Consider the following 16237-nt stretch of genomic DNA (forward strand, 5'->3'; position numbering starts at 1 on the left):
TTTTCTGATGTATTATATATCATATACATGTAATTTAACTTTATTTTAACTTTATAATTTAAATTTTATTAATACATTGATTTGATATGATACTAAATGAAATAGCTTTGTTGACAAAGATATAATACACATAATTATTTGGATATTAATTCTAATAATATTATGCAGTGTGTATTTCTTTATAATTCTAAATATTTTTATGTTTTGTATTTGTGTATATCCTATTATATAAAAATTAAATGTTCTTTAGCAATAATTCGCACGCGCACTAAAAGATACTTTATTATACGTTACAATAGAAATAATCAAGAAAGACAAATTTAACAATAATATTATTTAAAAAATTTTTGTTTTTACGACAAAAAGTTTTTAATATAAACAATGAATGAGGAAGAAAGTACAAGTAATTCAATTTTGTAGAGATTGTTAAAATTCATTATAACTGTTGGAAGCAAATATTATTTATTTTAACTCGTTATATAAAAAATATAAATATCTGTATTTAAGGATATTTATATTTTAATATGTCTATTTTATTGAGAGAGCTAAAACTTATTACGTGCGTACACAGATACTATCTGCATGTATAGTGCCGACGTACACATTCAAAAGATTCTTTTTCGCGGACTTTGATGTAGCGGGCTCACTCCTAAAAACTTGATTCTTTATAATTAATTTTTATCTTTCTGACAAAAAAGTTACTTTTACAATTAAATAACATAACAGAGATATTCTGTTTCTCACTTATTATAAAAATATATCCAGCTAAAATTCTCTCTCTAAATAGAATTAATTATTATCACAGAATTATGAAAATGTTCATTCGCGGATATTCTAGAGATTACGGATTTCTTATAATTTCACTCTTTAATTCGACATTTCTCGCGTATTAGTGTCAGGATAAATTTAATTTATGCAGTTAGCTTTATAACATATGAGGTAGATGCGCTTGTCGATATATTCGCAAATCTTAACGATCGCAGATAATTTGAAGTCAAATATTAGCATGTCGCAAGAAATTGCACTTATATAAAAACGGATTATGCAAGTCAGATAATGATCTCTCGCATCATTTACACAACATTTCTGTGGAATTTCTTATTACGCGAGTAAACATGATACTACATACACATAGATAACTGCGTATATGTACATCGTCGATACATCGCGTTGGTTAAAGAGATATTCCTCTCGAATTACGATGTAATATATTTACTCAACAAACTGGGACGAATATGATTAAATAAAACATTACTCTCTCTCTCTCTCTCTCTCTCTCTCTCTCTCTATAACATTTATGGCATTCTAGGGCATGGCATTTTTTTCCAGCTCTACACGCACTACTTTACGGTACATGGACACATTATGAAATAACACCAAATCATATATAAAAGTTTGAAAGAAGAATATTTCAAGATATCTTAAATATCTAAAAAAACAGTTTCGCATATGATAATATTATATAGCACAGATATTAAATGCGTAATAATTAAATTTTTAAATGCTCCGTAGTAATTAAATTCTGGTGCACGGTTATTAATTTTGCCATTATTATTCCTGTATTATAAGGGAATGTTTTACACAAATTTGCTGTAAAGGAAGTATTAGGCGCGACACACATTTTAAAAGAAAATCAATTTTTAATCTAAAGAAGAGATAAGCATATTCAAAATATTAAATATGATAATATATATGACATATATAGTATATGTGTGTATATATATATATATATATATATATATATATATATATATATATGTATATGAGACATATATGAGACATGATAGACACTATGATACTGAAAAAGTTAAATTTATAATTAAGTTTTGACATTTTATCGATAACTTTTTTATATAAAAAAACGTGCCTTAGATTAATAGTTTCGTTAAAAGTGTATTGTAATTTCATTGTGTCAATATTTTGATTATCGAAAAATTTTGATCGATGCACGTTCGCCAATTATCGGAAAATCATCGGTGCACAACAGTGAACAATCACAACCAGTTAACGTGAAATTTAGACAGATTGACCCAGATTATTGTTTGCTCGCAAAGGTATTCCTGTAACGAAAACACAAATCTCCGCCGCGATCAATTGCTCAAATACATCAATGCATTAGATGTATATAAAAGACGTATACTCGCTGGAATGCATCCAAGCACGTGTCTCGTGCATTAATTCATAGAATGTGCAAAGCAATGAATATCGAGATTACTCGGATAATATAAAGGTAATGGCAAAAACGTATAAAGCTTATTAATGCATTGAGAAAAATTATATTATATGAATCAAAAGAAGTTTCCGTATAGTTACTTCCTTTCAAAAAGAAAAATTTAATTGCTGTGGATTTAAAATATCGATAGTCTTATTTTTAATACGTAAATATATAAATAAAAACACAAATATAAATTATATAAAATAAAAAATAATGTGTATAAAAATATAACAAATATTTTAATATTTATTAATTTTTGAGTATCAAAAAATATCAACAAGTTTTTCGACAAAAAAAAAAAAAAACCAGTTTTATGCAATCAATTTTGCAGATTGATTTTTTCAATTTGAATAGCAATGCATATCTAGAATGATTATTCAAACAATTCTGTCAAACAAATTTCTCTCGGCAAAAACTCTATTTCATGCAAACGTTGACAATCTAATAAATTTCAAAAAATTATTAATTACCTCGAAAGTCGATTTTCGCGACCTTCTCGCCTTTGCACTTGAGACCTTGAAAATTTTTCAGGATAACGACCAGCGACATCCTTGCACTTCTGCTGAGACACAATTACAGGAATTGTTGAATAGGAATCTTCTCATCTAATTCTCGACGATCAATCTTGAATGATTGATGATATCGGTTATGCCTCCATTCATCGCAAACGTTTTCGCGCCATTCATTTTCGCAGATGCTGTTCAAATCGCGGAGATGAGATACAAAGGCTTGATGTAATAAGGAATCCCTTCGTTGCTACGTGCAATATTGAACCAGGTGAAAACGCTTGAGGCGACCAGTCAGAGGCCAAGGTGGAGAAGGAGCGGTCCTGAACCGCGAGGTCTGAGACGCGTCACGTTTCAGTCACTTCTCGACGTAGGTGCGCGACGCGGTCACGTTTGATAAGCGCGATCGTGCCTCTTGGAGGCTGGTCCGTCGACTACTGTGACCTTAGCAAGTTCGCACTTTAAACAACCCTCGCGAGTGTTCATCAGAATACAATCGGCGCACGCGCCCCCGACGATACGTGGTTGCCGTAGTCGGTATTCACTACCGCCATTCCCGATGAAACGGGCACGGCTTTACACATTACACGGAGCACCGAACATCATTAATGAACGATGTATATACACCTCTCGCGCTTGTCTCGTTTGTGTGAATTAATCACGCGAACTTGATGCGAAATGCTTAGGAACCGGGAAGAAAGGAGCAACAAGCGTGAGGATTGTTAAATTTAACGCGTTGGTTAAGAGTGAATAATGAAAAATGCAGAAAAGAATTTTTCAGGATCCTAGAGAAGTAGAGATATCTATAAATATATAAAACTTAACACTATAAATTTCAAATAAAGTAAATTTCAAGTTTAAAGATTGAAAAGTATTTAAAATGTCGAAAAAAGAAGAGAAGAGTCACTGAAAAAATGTTTTCAAGATGTAAAATATTTTTTAATCGCTTTTACAATTTTAAATATTTACATTATATGCATAAAAAATACAAAATAGAAATTTGAAAAATTAAACTTTAAGTTTAATGTACTTATTTTTCAGAAAAACATAAATTAAAATATACAATAAAAGATTTGTCTGTTATTTGTACTTTATCTTATGTATTGTTAAAATATTACATGGACTTGAAATGAATATAATTATTTACTAATACACAATATTTAATTATATAAACATAATGTATATAATACAATTAAACATTTAAATTTCAATTAGCTCAAAGATAAGAGATATCTTATATAGCATTTTATCTGCAATCTTAAAAGAAAATAGGTCCACAATTCTTTATACATTTTGCATAATATTTTTATTAAAAATATGATGCATAAAGAAGAAAAAAGAAAAGAATATTTTATTAAATATTTTTAAAAAAATTAAAATTTTTATAGTTATATTATGCAATATTTTTAAAATTTTTTAATCACATCTATTCATAATTAAATATAAGTAATTACAGATATGTGCTGTTTTTGCTGTATATTAAATTAAATTTATAGAAGTTTTGTAACTGCACAAAAATTTATATATAGAAATTTATATGTCGCGATCAATCAAACATATATTCCATCAATCACTTAATTATCACACACATCTGCGTAAAATCAAAGTAGAATATAATTGCAAGTTTTATTACATTGTAAGGAAACGATGCTTTCTGCGCACCGTACTATATAAATGTGAAAGGTCAGTTGGATCATTACAATCAGTTTTATCAGAAAAACTGCGGATCGTTTACACGTAAAAAGATGTTTTGGTAAACAGATATAAAATATATATAATATACAGATATTACGAGAAAATAGGAGGCAACGTCAAAATGTCATAAATTGGAATAATATTGAAAGAATATTATTATCAATATACTTATCAAGACGGATTTTATATCATAATTCATATGTACAATAAAAAATTCTATATGTCTTTTCTTAATAAAATTACTTTTTTAAAATTAAACAAATTGTATTATGACAATTTATTTTGAAATATCTTACAAATTTAAGAATTGCAGATTTCTTTAAAAATTATATTTTTGATAGTTTTTTACGTTTATATTTTTTTCATATTAAATTATACAAAAAATTCATAAAATGATGTGAACAAATGTAATATCTGATAAAATTAAAATTGATAATAATTTTTTGCAATTATTTTTTGGTCTGTAATTATTGTATAAATATGCAATGTGGATGAAATAATTAAATATTCAACTAGGTCACAGTTATGTATTTAAAAATCAAATAAAGAGTTTTAAATAAAAAGCAGGTAAAAATTCGAAAAAATATCATATATTTTTAACCACCGGATATAATCGAGTCATATTATTAATACTTTTTTATTTAATAATATAATTTTCTGCATTTATTTCTGCGACTATAATTTATATTCTCAATTCTTGTCACATGGAATATATTATTCTTAACTCCTAATATTTTTGTATATTTAATTTGTTTTTAGACTATTAGTCTGTTAGTTTTGGGTTATTAGATGTTTAAATTTTCATAGACGCGTAGGAGAGTCTCTCTGGAATTCTAAAATATTTAATCTCTGAAAATCTCAATTTTTCAAAGCGACAAGCTTTCAGTTTCTTAAGTTTTTAAATTTGAAATGTTACATTAAGTTTTTTAAATGCCCTTCTTTAAATGCAATTCAGTGTCAAAAGAGATGTTATGTTAATTTTTTCTTTTATTACGCGATCCCTGATTAGATCTTATTTAAAGCACTTTACATTTTCGCACATATGAAACGTCTTAAATAAGTCGAAGAAATATTTATATCGCGTGCACGTTATACACGAACAAAAGTAATTGGGTAATATGTGATAAATGAAATGATATTATTTGGTGAAGAAATACAGTCTCTCACGGTTAAAAGCTCATAAAAACAAAAGTTTAACTAAATAACAGTCATTCCAAGCTTCAAGAACATAAAAAAGGGAAAAAGCGAGGCTAAAAGGCGAGAATAAAAGGTCCAAAAAAAAAAAAAACTGAGGCAGAGTTGATAAATTTTTAAGAAACGTTTAAAAGACGTATTTTTACGGTTTTCTTTACACAATTGTGTTGTTTAAAAATGTGCCTAAAAAATGGAAAACAAAATTAAATAAACGGCACCTTCAAGACTCACCAGACCTATGTAACTTCAAATGCAATTTTTATCATATTTTTGGGGAATTGAGTGTAATATCGAGATAGAAAAATGAGATATTCGACCGACCAGCAGCTGCTGTTGCCTATTTTCCGAAGGGAATGTCGAGGGTGGATCAATAATAAAATGGGGGTTGGCTGGGATTTCTCAGCGCCATCCCTCCATATTATGTTGAACTAGTAACTGTTGCTTCATTCCTTATCTTTTTCTCTGTTATTAAGCTTTAATCTTGCTCTTCCGTTCAAGTTTATTTCCATATTTAAATAAAAGAACCTCGAACTTTGCGGAATGACTATAAATTGATGATAAGTTTTATAACTCTGTTGGCTAATCTTTTATTTTAATTTAATACATATTTATACATAATACAAACCAAAATTTACATGCATATTGCATAATAAAAATATTGAAATATATGAAAATCCGGTTTTGAAATTTGTATTAAATGTATACACAGAAAACAAACATTAACTTAGAGAATGAGAATAATGGATTAAAAATCGATGGATTATCATAGTATTATTATTGTCAAATGCGCAATAAAATTATATATATATATTGTTGTAAGGTGTTTTTTAAGTATTTAAAAAAAAAAAAAGAAAAAAAGAAATTGCGTTGTTTAGAATGCGACGCAATTGTCTAAAAGACAATAATAATAAAGACGTTTCCATAAAATTCTATGATTCTTGTTGTTAGTAGATATTATTTTATAATATTGTTGAATCCAACAAATCCCTTTAAAAAATGAAAAGTTTAAATCTCGAAATAAGCTGAAAAGAGCAATCTGTTTATTACCGACTAGACATAGTGTGTTTCTATTGCAACACGATTTAATTTCACCTATATACTTAGCAGCGCATTACAACATGCTTTATATTGGTCATCATAATAAAAGAAAAAATATTTTAAAGGCACCAACATTTTTTTATGTTTTTATTATCAATAATAACTTTAACTTAACAATAAAATTAATAATAATAAGAATTTAATAAGAAAATATTTACTTTTCAAAATTGCAAATGAGTATTGGATATATTTAACTAATAGAATTACCTAAAAAGATATTTTTTTTCTTCTTATTTTAGTTACATTTTTGTTAGATTTATAGTAAATCTACTTTACTCTTCTGTCATTTTTGTATGCATTTCGTTAAAATACATGTCAATCATGGAATTAGTAAGTTCATAAATTTGCTTCATATTGCTGATTATACATAAATTTTGCGTTACATGTCAGAATATGATCACCGTTCGTTATTATGTTATCAATAAGTTAACTTTACACAATTAACTTTGTTGCATAATGCTCCGATAGATACTAAAAAATAAAGTGTATGAATTAGTTGTAATATAATATCTTGATTTTATATATGTATACAAAATTGATTTCTTCTGTTTTATATAATGTGTCTCAAATATAACAAACCATCTTTCATCTATCAATTTGGAGTTGATTTTTCCTTATTAAAAGTTTCGATTCTAAATTTATCAAAAGAATCTACGCATCAAAAATGACCATTAGATCTTTGAAAGATGCAGTTTTAATAGAGACAAAATATATAAATTTTGTTATTTTATTATTTAAAATAAAAAGTTATTGTAAAGTTTCTATATCCTTCTGTAAAGCACTAACATTTCGAACATTTAGCAAGTTGCTTTTATTAGACTATGTATAGTTTTAAACTAGATATTATTGCTGCATATACTTTGTAACAATATAGTGAGTACAGAACATTATAAATGAATTGTACAGAAATAATTCTGTGCGTAGTTGACATTTCTTTATATTCTAAGAAAAGCGTTGATTGAATCAGAGATATCGTGGAAAGTCTAAAAAACTGAATGAATTTTTGGACTCCGATATAGAATGCATAGCTTGTGCTCAATGATACCAATCGATCTTTAAACGATCGGAGACAAAAATATATTTGTCCTTGGAAACTCTGGCTAAGAAAAAAACGGAAAGATTCTTTTCTTGCGACATATTCGAATGTCTTATGTCTCCTCTGAGAGAGAAAGAGAGAAGGATCTCGCGCTTTTCAAAATATTTATCATGGAAAAAATCCACTTTAGACAATCTCTTATTCCCGATACAAGAAAATTCAAAGCACAATGCATTTTTTGATCATTTCTTCCATCATGTTTTTTGAAAAATATTGAAAAGATTATTTTCTTTATAAATATATGTATATATAAAATATACATAATAAATAATAAATGTAAATGATAAAATCTAAAATTTTTAATTTATCAAAAATTGTAATGTGTATTTTTATTTACATGTTTAAATGGCTGATAATGTACATCTGAAAAATTATATGCATTGCACTAGACTTTAATGGACTTTTTTCATTAAAAAGTCCTTGGTTTTTAGAAAAAATTGGCATTAAAGCCAGACAATAAATCCTTTACACCACATGTTTTATTTTTATTTTTCTACATATTGTATATTTTTACATAAAGATCTTTATTTCAGTAAATATGTTTCGAGAAAGAGGATAACATAATAAAATATTGTAAGTAAAATTATATGTATCATAAAAAATTGTGTACACGTTTTTTTAAAACGTGTTTATGTTATATACGTATTCATGTATATGTGTGCAAGTATATATATGTATATATATATATATATATATGTTATATTTATTTATATTTGTATTAAAAAATTAAAACTAATTAGTAAAATTCACTCTTCTTTTTTTTTATAAACGCCCGCGTAGAATCCAATCTTTGTCTTCATTTTAAATTTACAGTTAATATTGTCAATCACCGGAAGATTTCTATACCAACAATATTGAAATTCTCTTTGAACCCCATAATTTATTCGCCCCATGTCACATGTAATTATCAGCAGTACAAAAATATAAATACATAAGAGATACATCGGGCAATGAACGCTGAAGAGACTATCGTTTCTCGTCTTCTTGTCATATTCCGATTACGTGTACATATATATATTATATATATACATGCATAGTGCAATAAACACAAATGCAATAGAACGTTTGTTTTAAGAATAAACATTCTCAAAGATGCATCATTTTTAAAAATCCGCCTATAAACGGTAGCGATTTTATCTTCTCGGTAACATAATCCAGGAAAAACCTCACCATTTCAACATTGTTATAAATAAAATATAATATTCCGAAGTAAAATAGGTATATTGTCGTGACGTGGATAATATACATCCTGAAATAAATATGTTTTTCATAGAATACAACAAAAAAAATTGAGAAAAATTTTAAATAAAAAATTACTTTTAAAGTTTTGGGAAATTTAAAAAATTAATTTCAAATTTAAATTAATTTAGTTTGATCTCAATACATATTTGGATTTAATCCAAACTTTTAAATTTGTTATAATGTTTAATTAATATATTATAATTTAAATTTATCTAATTTTATAACTTAAAAATATATTTAAATAGAAAATATATATTTAAATAAAAAATAATTTTAAACACATAAACATTTCACAACATTACACATTTCATAAAGAATACTTACATTTTTTGATGCCGACGGGCTTTCGGCAAAGTGGATAGATCTTCTTTCATGCAGTACTGACGCGCACCGAGGATTATATGTTTAAAGTACTTCATTATTTCAACGTCATAAATTAAAAGTGGAAACATCTCTTTCTCTATTGATGACATTTCGTTGTATAAAGCAATTAGATTTTTATTATAAAATATCCATTGTCTCGTGGTGAAATATTGCAATACTTCGAGGCCCGTTAAAATTCGGTTCTGAATTCTGACCATACTGTTTAAAGAAATAACCAAAGAGAAATAATAAAAGAGATAATAATTAAGAAAATATAATTACATAATATTGTTTAATTAGATGGAAAAGCATTAGATAAAAAATGTTAAAAAATAAAAATCAAAAAAAGAATATATAATATCTAAAAATAAAAATTAAAGAATACGAAACTTACAATCTCTTTTGTCGAAATAATAGCATCAGAAAGTCAATAAAATACGCGGGAATGATTTGGAAGAAAAAGAAAAATATTATGCACATATTTATTGCTACGTATATCGCCATCCGGATACCAAACTTGTCCCTCGAAAGGATATTCGTAAACAATTTCTCTACCTTTCTCCAATATTTCGCCCCATGTGATACGTGTTATATCGCTTTGCGTTATATTGATTACGGGTATATTTTCCAAACTATAAAAATGGAAAACGAACAGAGAAAATTAGCAAGAAAAATTAATATTTCTTATCTATTTAAATAAAATAAAATAAACGTGCAAATATAAAATAGTTAAAAAATCCAGAATATACATGAAAAGCTTTTGAATCTCTTTCTCTTGCATAATATTAAATAATTCAAAATTTGTGATGAATTCATATTTTCAATAAATCAAATAAAAAAAGTTCAAATATATATATTTTTTTTTTAATTGAGAGAGAGATAATTTTAACATCTAAATCATCAAATATTATCTTAATATCAAAAATATCTTAAGGAATGCTAGTGACAGAAGAATAGTCTAGAAAGATATTGCAAGTATAATATTAAATTCCATTTTGGTTTAAATTATGATATATTCTGTTAAAATTACAAGATTAAAAAAAATAAGATTGAGTGCTAATTACTTGTGTTGAGATACTTACTTTTCTTGGCTAGTAGCAATTTTGTACGCAATTACGATTAAAGTGTTAATCGCGAAATCAACCGGTACAACTTCGGCGGTATAATTGCCATTGCAATGCATCGATCTGATAACACCTTTACCTGCACCAACAAGTAATCCTATAGGTCCATTCAAACTGTCGACCCATCCTGGCATCGGCTCCGTGTAAGAAGGTATCACTGCAATGAGATTAATTAATTTTCCTTTTTTTTTTTTTTTGTTTATACTCAACCGCAGAAATATTATCTTTTTAATCTCTGATAATTTATGAAATATATGAATAATTACCGATCGATGGTCTAGCAATGCAACAAGGCAAATTAGGATATTCGTTGGCCACTAACGTTTCAGCCAGACGTTTTGTATATGTATAAGTATTTGGATGTGGCTGTAGTAACCTAAAAAAATTGCAAAAATAAACAAGCAAAACCTGACATAAACATTTTTCATACAAAATTGAGAGATAATCAGGCATTAAATAATTATAAATGTTATACCAATATTTTTTATATATACCTTATACATATATACCAATGTACCAATATAGCAATATTTCTTGAGTATTTTATTTTTGTAATAATTTTAAATATTTTAAATTGTTAATAAAAGTTCATAATTAAAAAAATATATAATTAATAACTTATCAAAATGCATTTGTTGGCTACGCTTGCGCTGAATATTATTAATTATTAAAAGATTTCTAATTACTTGGGCGTAATAAGATCGATACTATCTTCATCTAGCCATTGTACGAGTCTCATGATATCATGAGGATCATCAGGGGAATCATAGGTACGTTCACCTAATTCTTTCTGGTCGACGTGACAGAAGGCTGTACTTAAATGCACGAAAGCCTGTAGATGCTTCATTTCTTTTACCAAGTTCAGTACCCTTTTTGTACCTATCTTAAAAATCATATCAAACTTCATGTATTTAATATATCATCAAAAACATTACGCGCATAATTAAGTAATTTAAAAAATATATATGTCTTTTATTATTCGTTAATTTTACTAATTTTTTATTGTTTTAATATTTAAAACTTTTTACAAAAAGATAGCTTCGATTTGTATTTTTATCATTTAAAAATGTATCGTGCAGAGTTTAAAGATAATGATACTGTAACCACCAGCTATGCAATGTAAATAATGTAAATAACTAAAAAGGCATAAAAAATATAAATGCAAGTATTTAAATTGACATTGATTTAGATTTCTTTATGAAGGCTAATATCTTACCAGATTCATTTCGACAGCATCTTTCAATTTCGCCTCCAATCGAAGAGTCGCGGCGCAATGGAATACCACGTTTACCTCATTTATTAAATGCTCACGCTGTTCATTAGTAAGACCCAAATTATCCGAACAAATGTCACCGTTAAACGGTATCACTTTCTTCAAAATTTGAGGTTTTTCAGTTCGAATTCTTTGAAATAGCTATAAAAATATCAAAATTATCTTGGTATTAAGATAAAAATAGAGATAGTGTAATTTGAATAATGTCTTACAGGCAATTTGAATATATCTTCGAGCCGACTGTCGAAACTGTGACCTCTCTTAGCTCGCATTAAAACGTAGATTTTGTTGAGATCAGAACAGCTATACAGCAACTTTTCTACAAGGACCTTGCCCATGAAACCAGAAGCGCCAGTAATGAAGATGGTCTTGTCCTTGTAGAAAGATTGGATATTGGATCTTGGTTTGTTCATGGCTAAAATTTATCGTATATTGCGAAATTTGTGGTGAAGACACAGAAAAAAAAAGGTAAAAAGGAGAGAAAGTGCATTTTACTATGCGGTAAAACAGGAACCGCACAAATTCAATTTGCAGTGCAATCTTTGTAGCGCTTGCATTGTTACACAATACGTATAATGCCGTATATCGTTACACACATTGCTTCAATTTCACCATATTCATTTTTCTTGTCTTCTGTGTTCTGGCAGTCTGTTATTTTACCGCAACGCATAATTTCCGCAATAAAAGTTACGTTGATAGAAATCTCTGCGCAAATAAGAATCATGATAAAAGAAAATTGATGAAGACCGATTATTTATCTCAAACAATTATAATTTTGTAATCGGATTTGCATCTCTATCAAGCATTTGAAGTTTTTTCAATATAGATTTATATGCAAGTATGACGATTACTTTATTATAATTTTAGAAAATTGTAAAAAGATTATTTAACATCTTTGCGTCAAATGTTTTCACGAAATTTTAAAAATGCATTTGTATTGTAAGCAGTAAATATAAATATCGACGAGAGAATTATTCTTGTGAGTATATAGATACATTGCAATTGCCTTTTACTTAAAAAATTGTTGAAAGGATTTTAAAATTGCGATATTAAATACATTTGAGATTCGAGAGTTTCTTGTTTAATCTGTAATCGTGGCACTAAACTTTGAAGCCAATAAAGAAGTCACGAGTATCTGGGGCAATTACTTTTACCAAAAAGACTATATAAAGATTCTGCAATATTTTCAGGTGTAATATATATCCTATATTTGCATGCGCAATGTACTACTTATTTATATTTAGAATTTTTTAAGTATCTGTAATTAATTTGCAACAAAATTTTTTAATATTAATTTAATCATAAATAATAATAATTTAATCATAAACATAATAGCAAGTAAATTAATTTTTGCCACAAGATTTTATAAAATGTCATTATGCATGTTATTTTCTATACGAAATTAAGCCATGGAGTCACATTCTATATATATATTATTATATTTATTTTGTAGTAAAATATATCATTATATATTTAATTTTAAATGTTTTCAAATTTAAAATGTTTATAAATAATGAATATATAATAATGATATCTGAGCGAGATTTTACATTTGCCACGATTGCATTATTATATTTCACAATTGTCAATAACAAAGAGTGAAAAATATTCGCTGACATTGATGATACAGAATTAATCAAACTTAAATATGTTCGAAAATTGCAAAATGAAAATTGGCTACGTTTGTGTATTTAAAAATATGCGTGACTTAAAAGTATATCTCGAATCTGCATTATATTTTCGTATTTATTACGCCTTGCACTTTCACCTGCTCTTTTCGCACAAACCAAATTGCTCGAAATTATAGAGCGTTGATAAATGAAATTGGTATTAATTCGTATAATTATATTAAGTATCTCTGGAAACAAAGCCACTCCCTCTGTAACATTTTTCCCTCTTTAATATCAATTGCTTTTCGATTCGAAAGGAAAAGTTGCTTATGTAAATAAGTACATATGTAAATAATCATTATATAATTTTCGTAATCAGAGATGACAAGTCCATAATCGGCGACGAAAACAAATATTTAGTTTTAGAAATATTAATATTGTTTCTCTTCTATTCAAAATTGTTTAAAAAAATGTAGATGCATAATTAATATTGAAAGAATTATATTTTAACACCATAGATTTAATTTAGCATAAAATTATATTTTCACTATGTTGACTTGATAAAATTAATTTATTAATGTGACGTGCGTGAATGAGTTATTTCTCAAACAAAATAAATTTGAATAGATCAACAAATTCAATTTACATCAAAATCGAGAGAGATGCTGTTCTAACACAATCCATATTTATAGAATAGGAAAATACTAGAGCTAATTATATCAGCCTTGATTATAATTAACACGAAGGCTTAATATTTTTATTGCAAGAATAACACTCAGAATAATCATATTTGTTTTTACGCAACAAAAAAACAGGAAGATATGCCTTAACAAATGAATCTATGCACATATCAGAGAATACATATGCATATGAGTTTAAATTCATGTGTTAAGAAATTTCTGTATTTGTGCAAATATAGTTTTCTTACTGTTGCATTTTATATACATTATTATAATAAGCTGAACTTTTTTATTGAAGAAATAAATAATGCAGTTTTTAACCTATATTAATGAGATTTTTTGCGTAAATGCTTATTTATATTACGCAATATTGCGCATCAGAAAAATAACGTTTGTATACATAATTCTCTGCGGAAGCGTTTTTAAATATATTTAAAATTTTTATTTTTAGCAAAATAAAAAAAGTGGTTATTTTGTAGATGTATGTGTATGTGATATTTGATATTATATTTTGATTACTTTATTAAATTCTATAAATTTCCTTAAAAAAAAATATATAAATTTGTCTTTAATACGTACAGTTTTACAGTTAATAGTTACATAATACTCTACTCACAAACAATTTGTAAAATTGATTATAATGCTTAGTAATAACTTCTAACTTTATTTACTTATTTTTAATCGAGATATATATTATTGCAAAAATTATGATAACCATATTACATAATATCACAATTTTATAAAAAATGCTGCAAAACGACTTTTTACCTTTATATATATATATATATATATATATATATATATATATATATATATATATATATCTTCATCTAACGAGGAGAACATTTCCACGCACTATTACACAGAACACACGCACGTAATGCGTATACACTTTAAGTGTACAGTTACATCACATGCCATTATAATTTGTACGTTAGCATAACGATAGTTTACAGAGGAAACAAGGATATCATAAACTTGTGTAAATCAAAATGACACGCGAATATATGAATGAGTATGAATAATTTCTCATTCATAAAAGAATAAACATCAAATATGATTAAGATGCATCATCATTCATACATATTCGTGTATTAACGCGGAAAATACAATATATTAAAATAAATATATTTAAATAAATTAAGATAAATTTAAAAAATAATAAATAAATTTAAAAATTAAATAAAATAAGATAAATTTAAAAAAATAAAAAAATGTAAAATTTATATTATGGAAATAAAAATTACTTGATATAGTTAGCCTTTCTTAAATCTACTAAACAATATATAGAAAGTATGTAAATAACATAGCATAATATAAAAATTAAATTGAGAAATATTCATAAGTGGAGATTAAAAATATTGTTTTAATTCACGTTCACGTTTTATATTAACGTTTATTTTTTCTACTTTTAAATTTTAATATTTAATAATTACATTATTGTAATAATCAAATTTAAAAAAATTGCTAATATATTCTAACACAAACAAAAATATGTCGAAAAGAAATAACAAAAAATTTTATATTTATTTTAATTTGTCAATGGAAATTGAATGCAAGTGATAAACTATACTCTTAAAATTGCACCAATCTTAATTTTCCGATTAAAAATTTTGAAATTTGTCAGCAAGTTTAATCATTGAACTAAAATCTTTTTCATCAATACGTACACAGATCAATGATTTTGCTTTAAAATAACAATATACGATAAAAATAATGAGCGGAGATAACTGTTGGATACCTGTGTAGATGATCAACCTGAGCACACGTTCGATTTAATTCTTCGATTGGCTGTGATTAATGCGTTGTTTTGCTCTACGCGTTTGCTATTTTGCGAGAAAGGATCGAGCGAACTCCGTGCTTGTGAACTTACTGAGCTCCAGCGTAATCTGTGCTGAAAGTTGTACTGTTGTAGAACGACCTGCAATCTCTCTCTGCCTCTCTTTCTCTCTCTCTCTCTCTCTCTCTCTCTCTCTCTCTCTCTCCCTCCTTTCTCTTTCTGTTTCTATCCCCACCTGTATGTAACTGTAGCTGCTACAGTTGAGTTACATATTTATTCATTGCTTCATGCTAATTATTCTGAATAATTACGCTACTCAAATAATTGATATTTTTCCTATATGTTACCTCATATGCATGTT

At 26.7% G+C, this 16237-nt stretch overlaps 2 protein-coding genes across 5 annotated transcripts in view; both read right to left on the minus strand.

Moving 5' to 3' along the window:
• Positions 1-3409, minus strand: part of LOC126854675 (otoferlin-like) — a 34267-nt gene extending 30858 nt beyond the window's left edge. For all 4 annotated transcript variants that reach the window (XM_050601618.1, XM_050601617.1, XM_050601616.1 and 1 more), the window contains exon 1: positions 2686-3409. In XM_050601618.1, the coding sequence (XP_050457575.1) occupies positions 2686-2764 (79 nt within the window). In that variant the 5' untranslated portion in view covers positions 2765-3409. The remainder of the gene's footprint in view (positions 1-2685) is intronic.
• Positions 3410-8265: 4856 nt separating this feature from the next.
• Positions 8266-15987, minus strand: LOC126854701 (putative fatty acyl-CoA reductase CG5065). The gene is given in 11 exon segments (XM_050601682.1): positions 8266-9053; positions 9371-9628; positions 9804-9875; positions 9877-10041; positions 10492-10690; positions 10800-10909; positions 11220-11416; positions 11750-11947; positions 12019-12221; positions 12403-12509; positions 15838-15987. Coding segments are annotated over 10 exon segments (1590 nt in total). The 5' UTR covers positions 12428-12509; positions 15838-15987; the 3' UTR covers positions 8266-8890.
• Between the last annotated feature and the right edge of the window lie 250 nt (positions 15988-16237).

Source organism: Cataglyphis hispanica, chromosome 14 (genome assembly GCF_021464435.1).
Source record: "Cataglyphis hispanica isolate Lineage 1 chromosome 14, ULB_Chis1_1.0, whole genome shotgun sequence".
Classification (NCBI taxonomy): Eukaryota; Metazoa; Arthropoda; class Insecta; order Hymenoptera; family Formicidae; genus Cataglyphis; species Cataglyphis hispanica.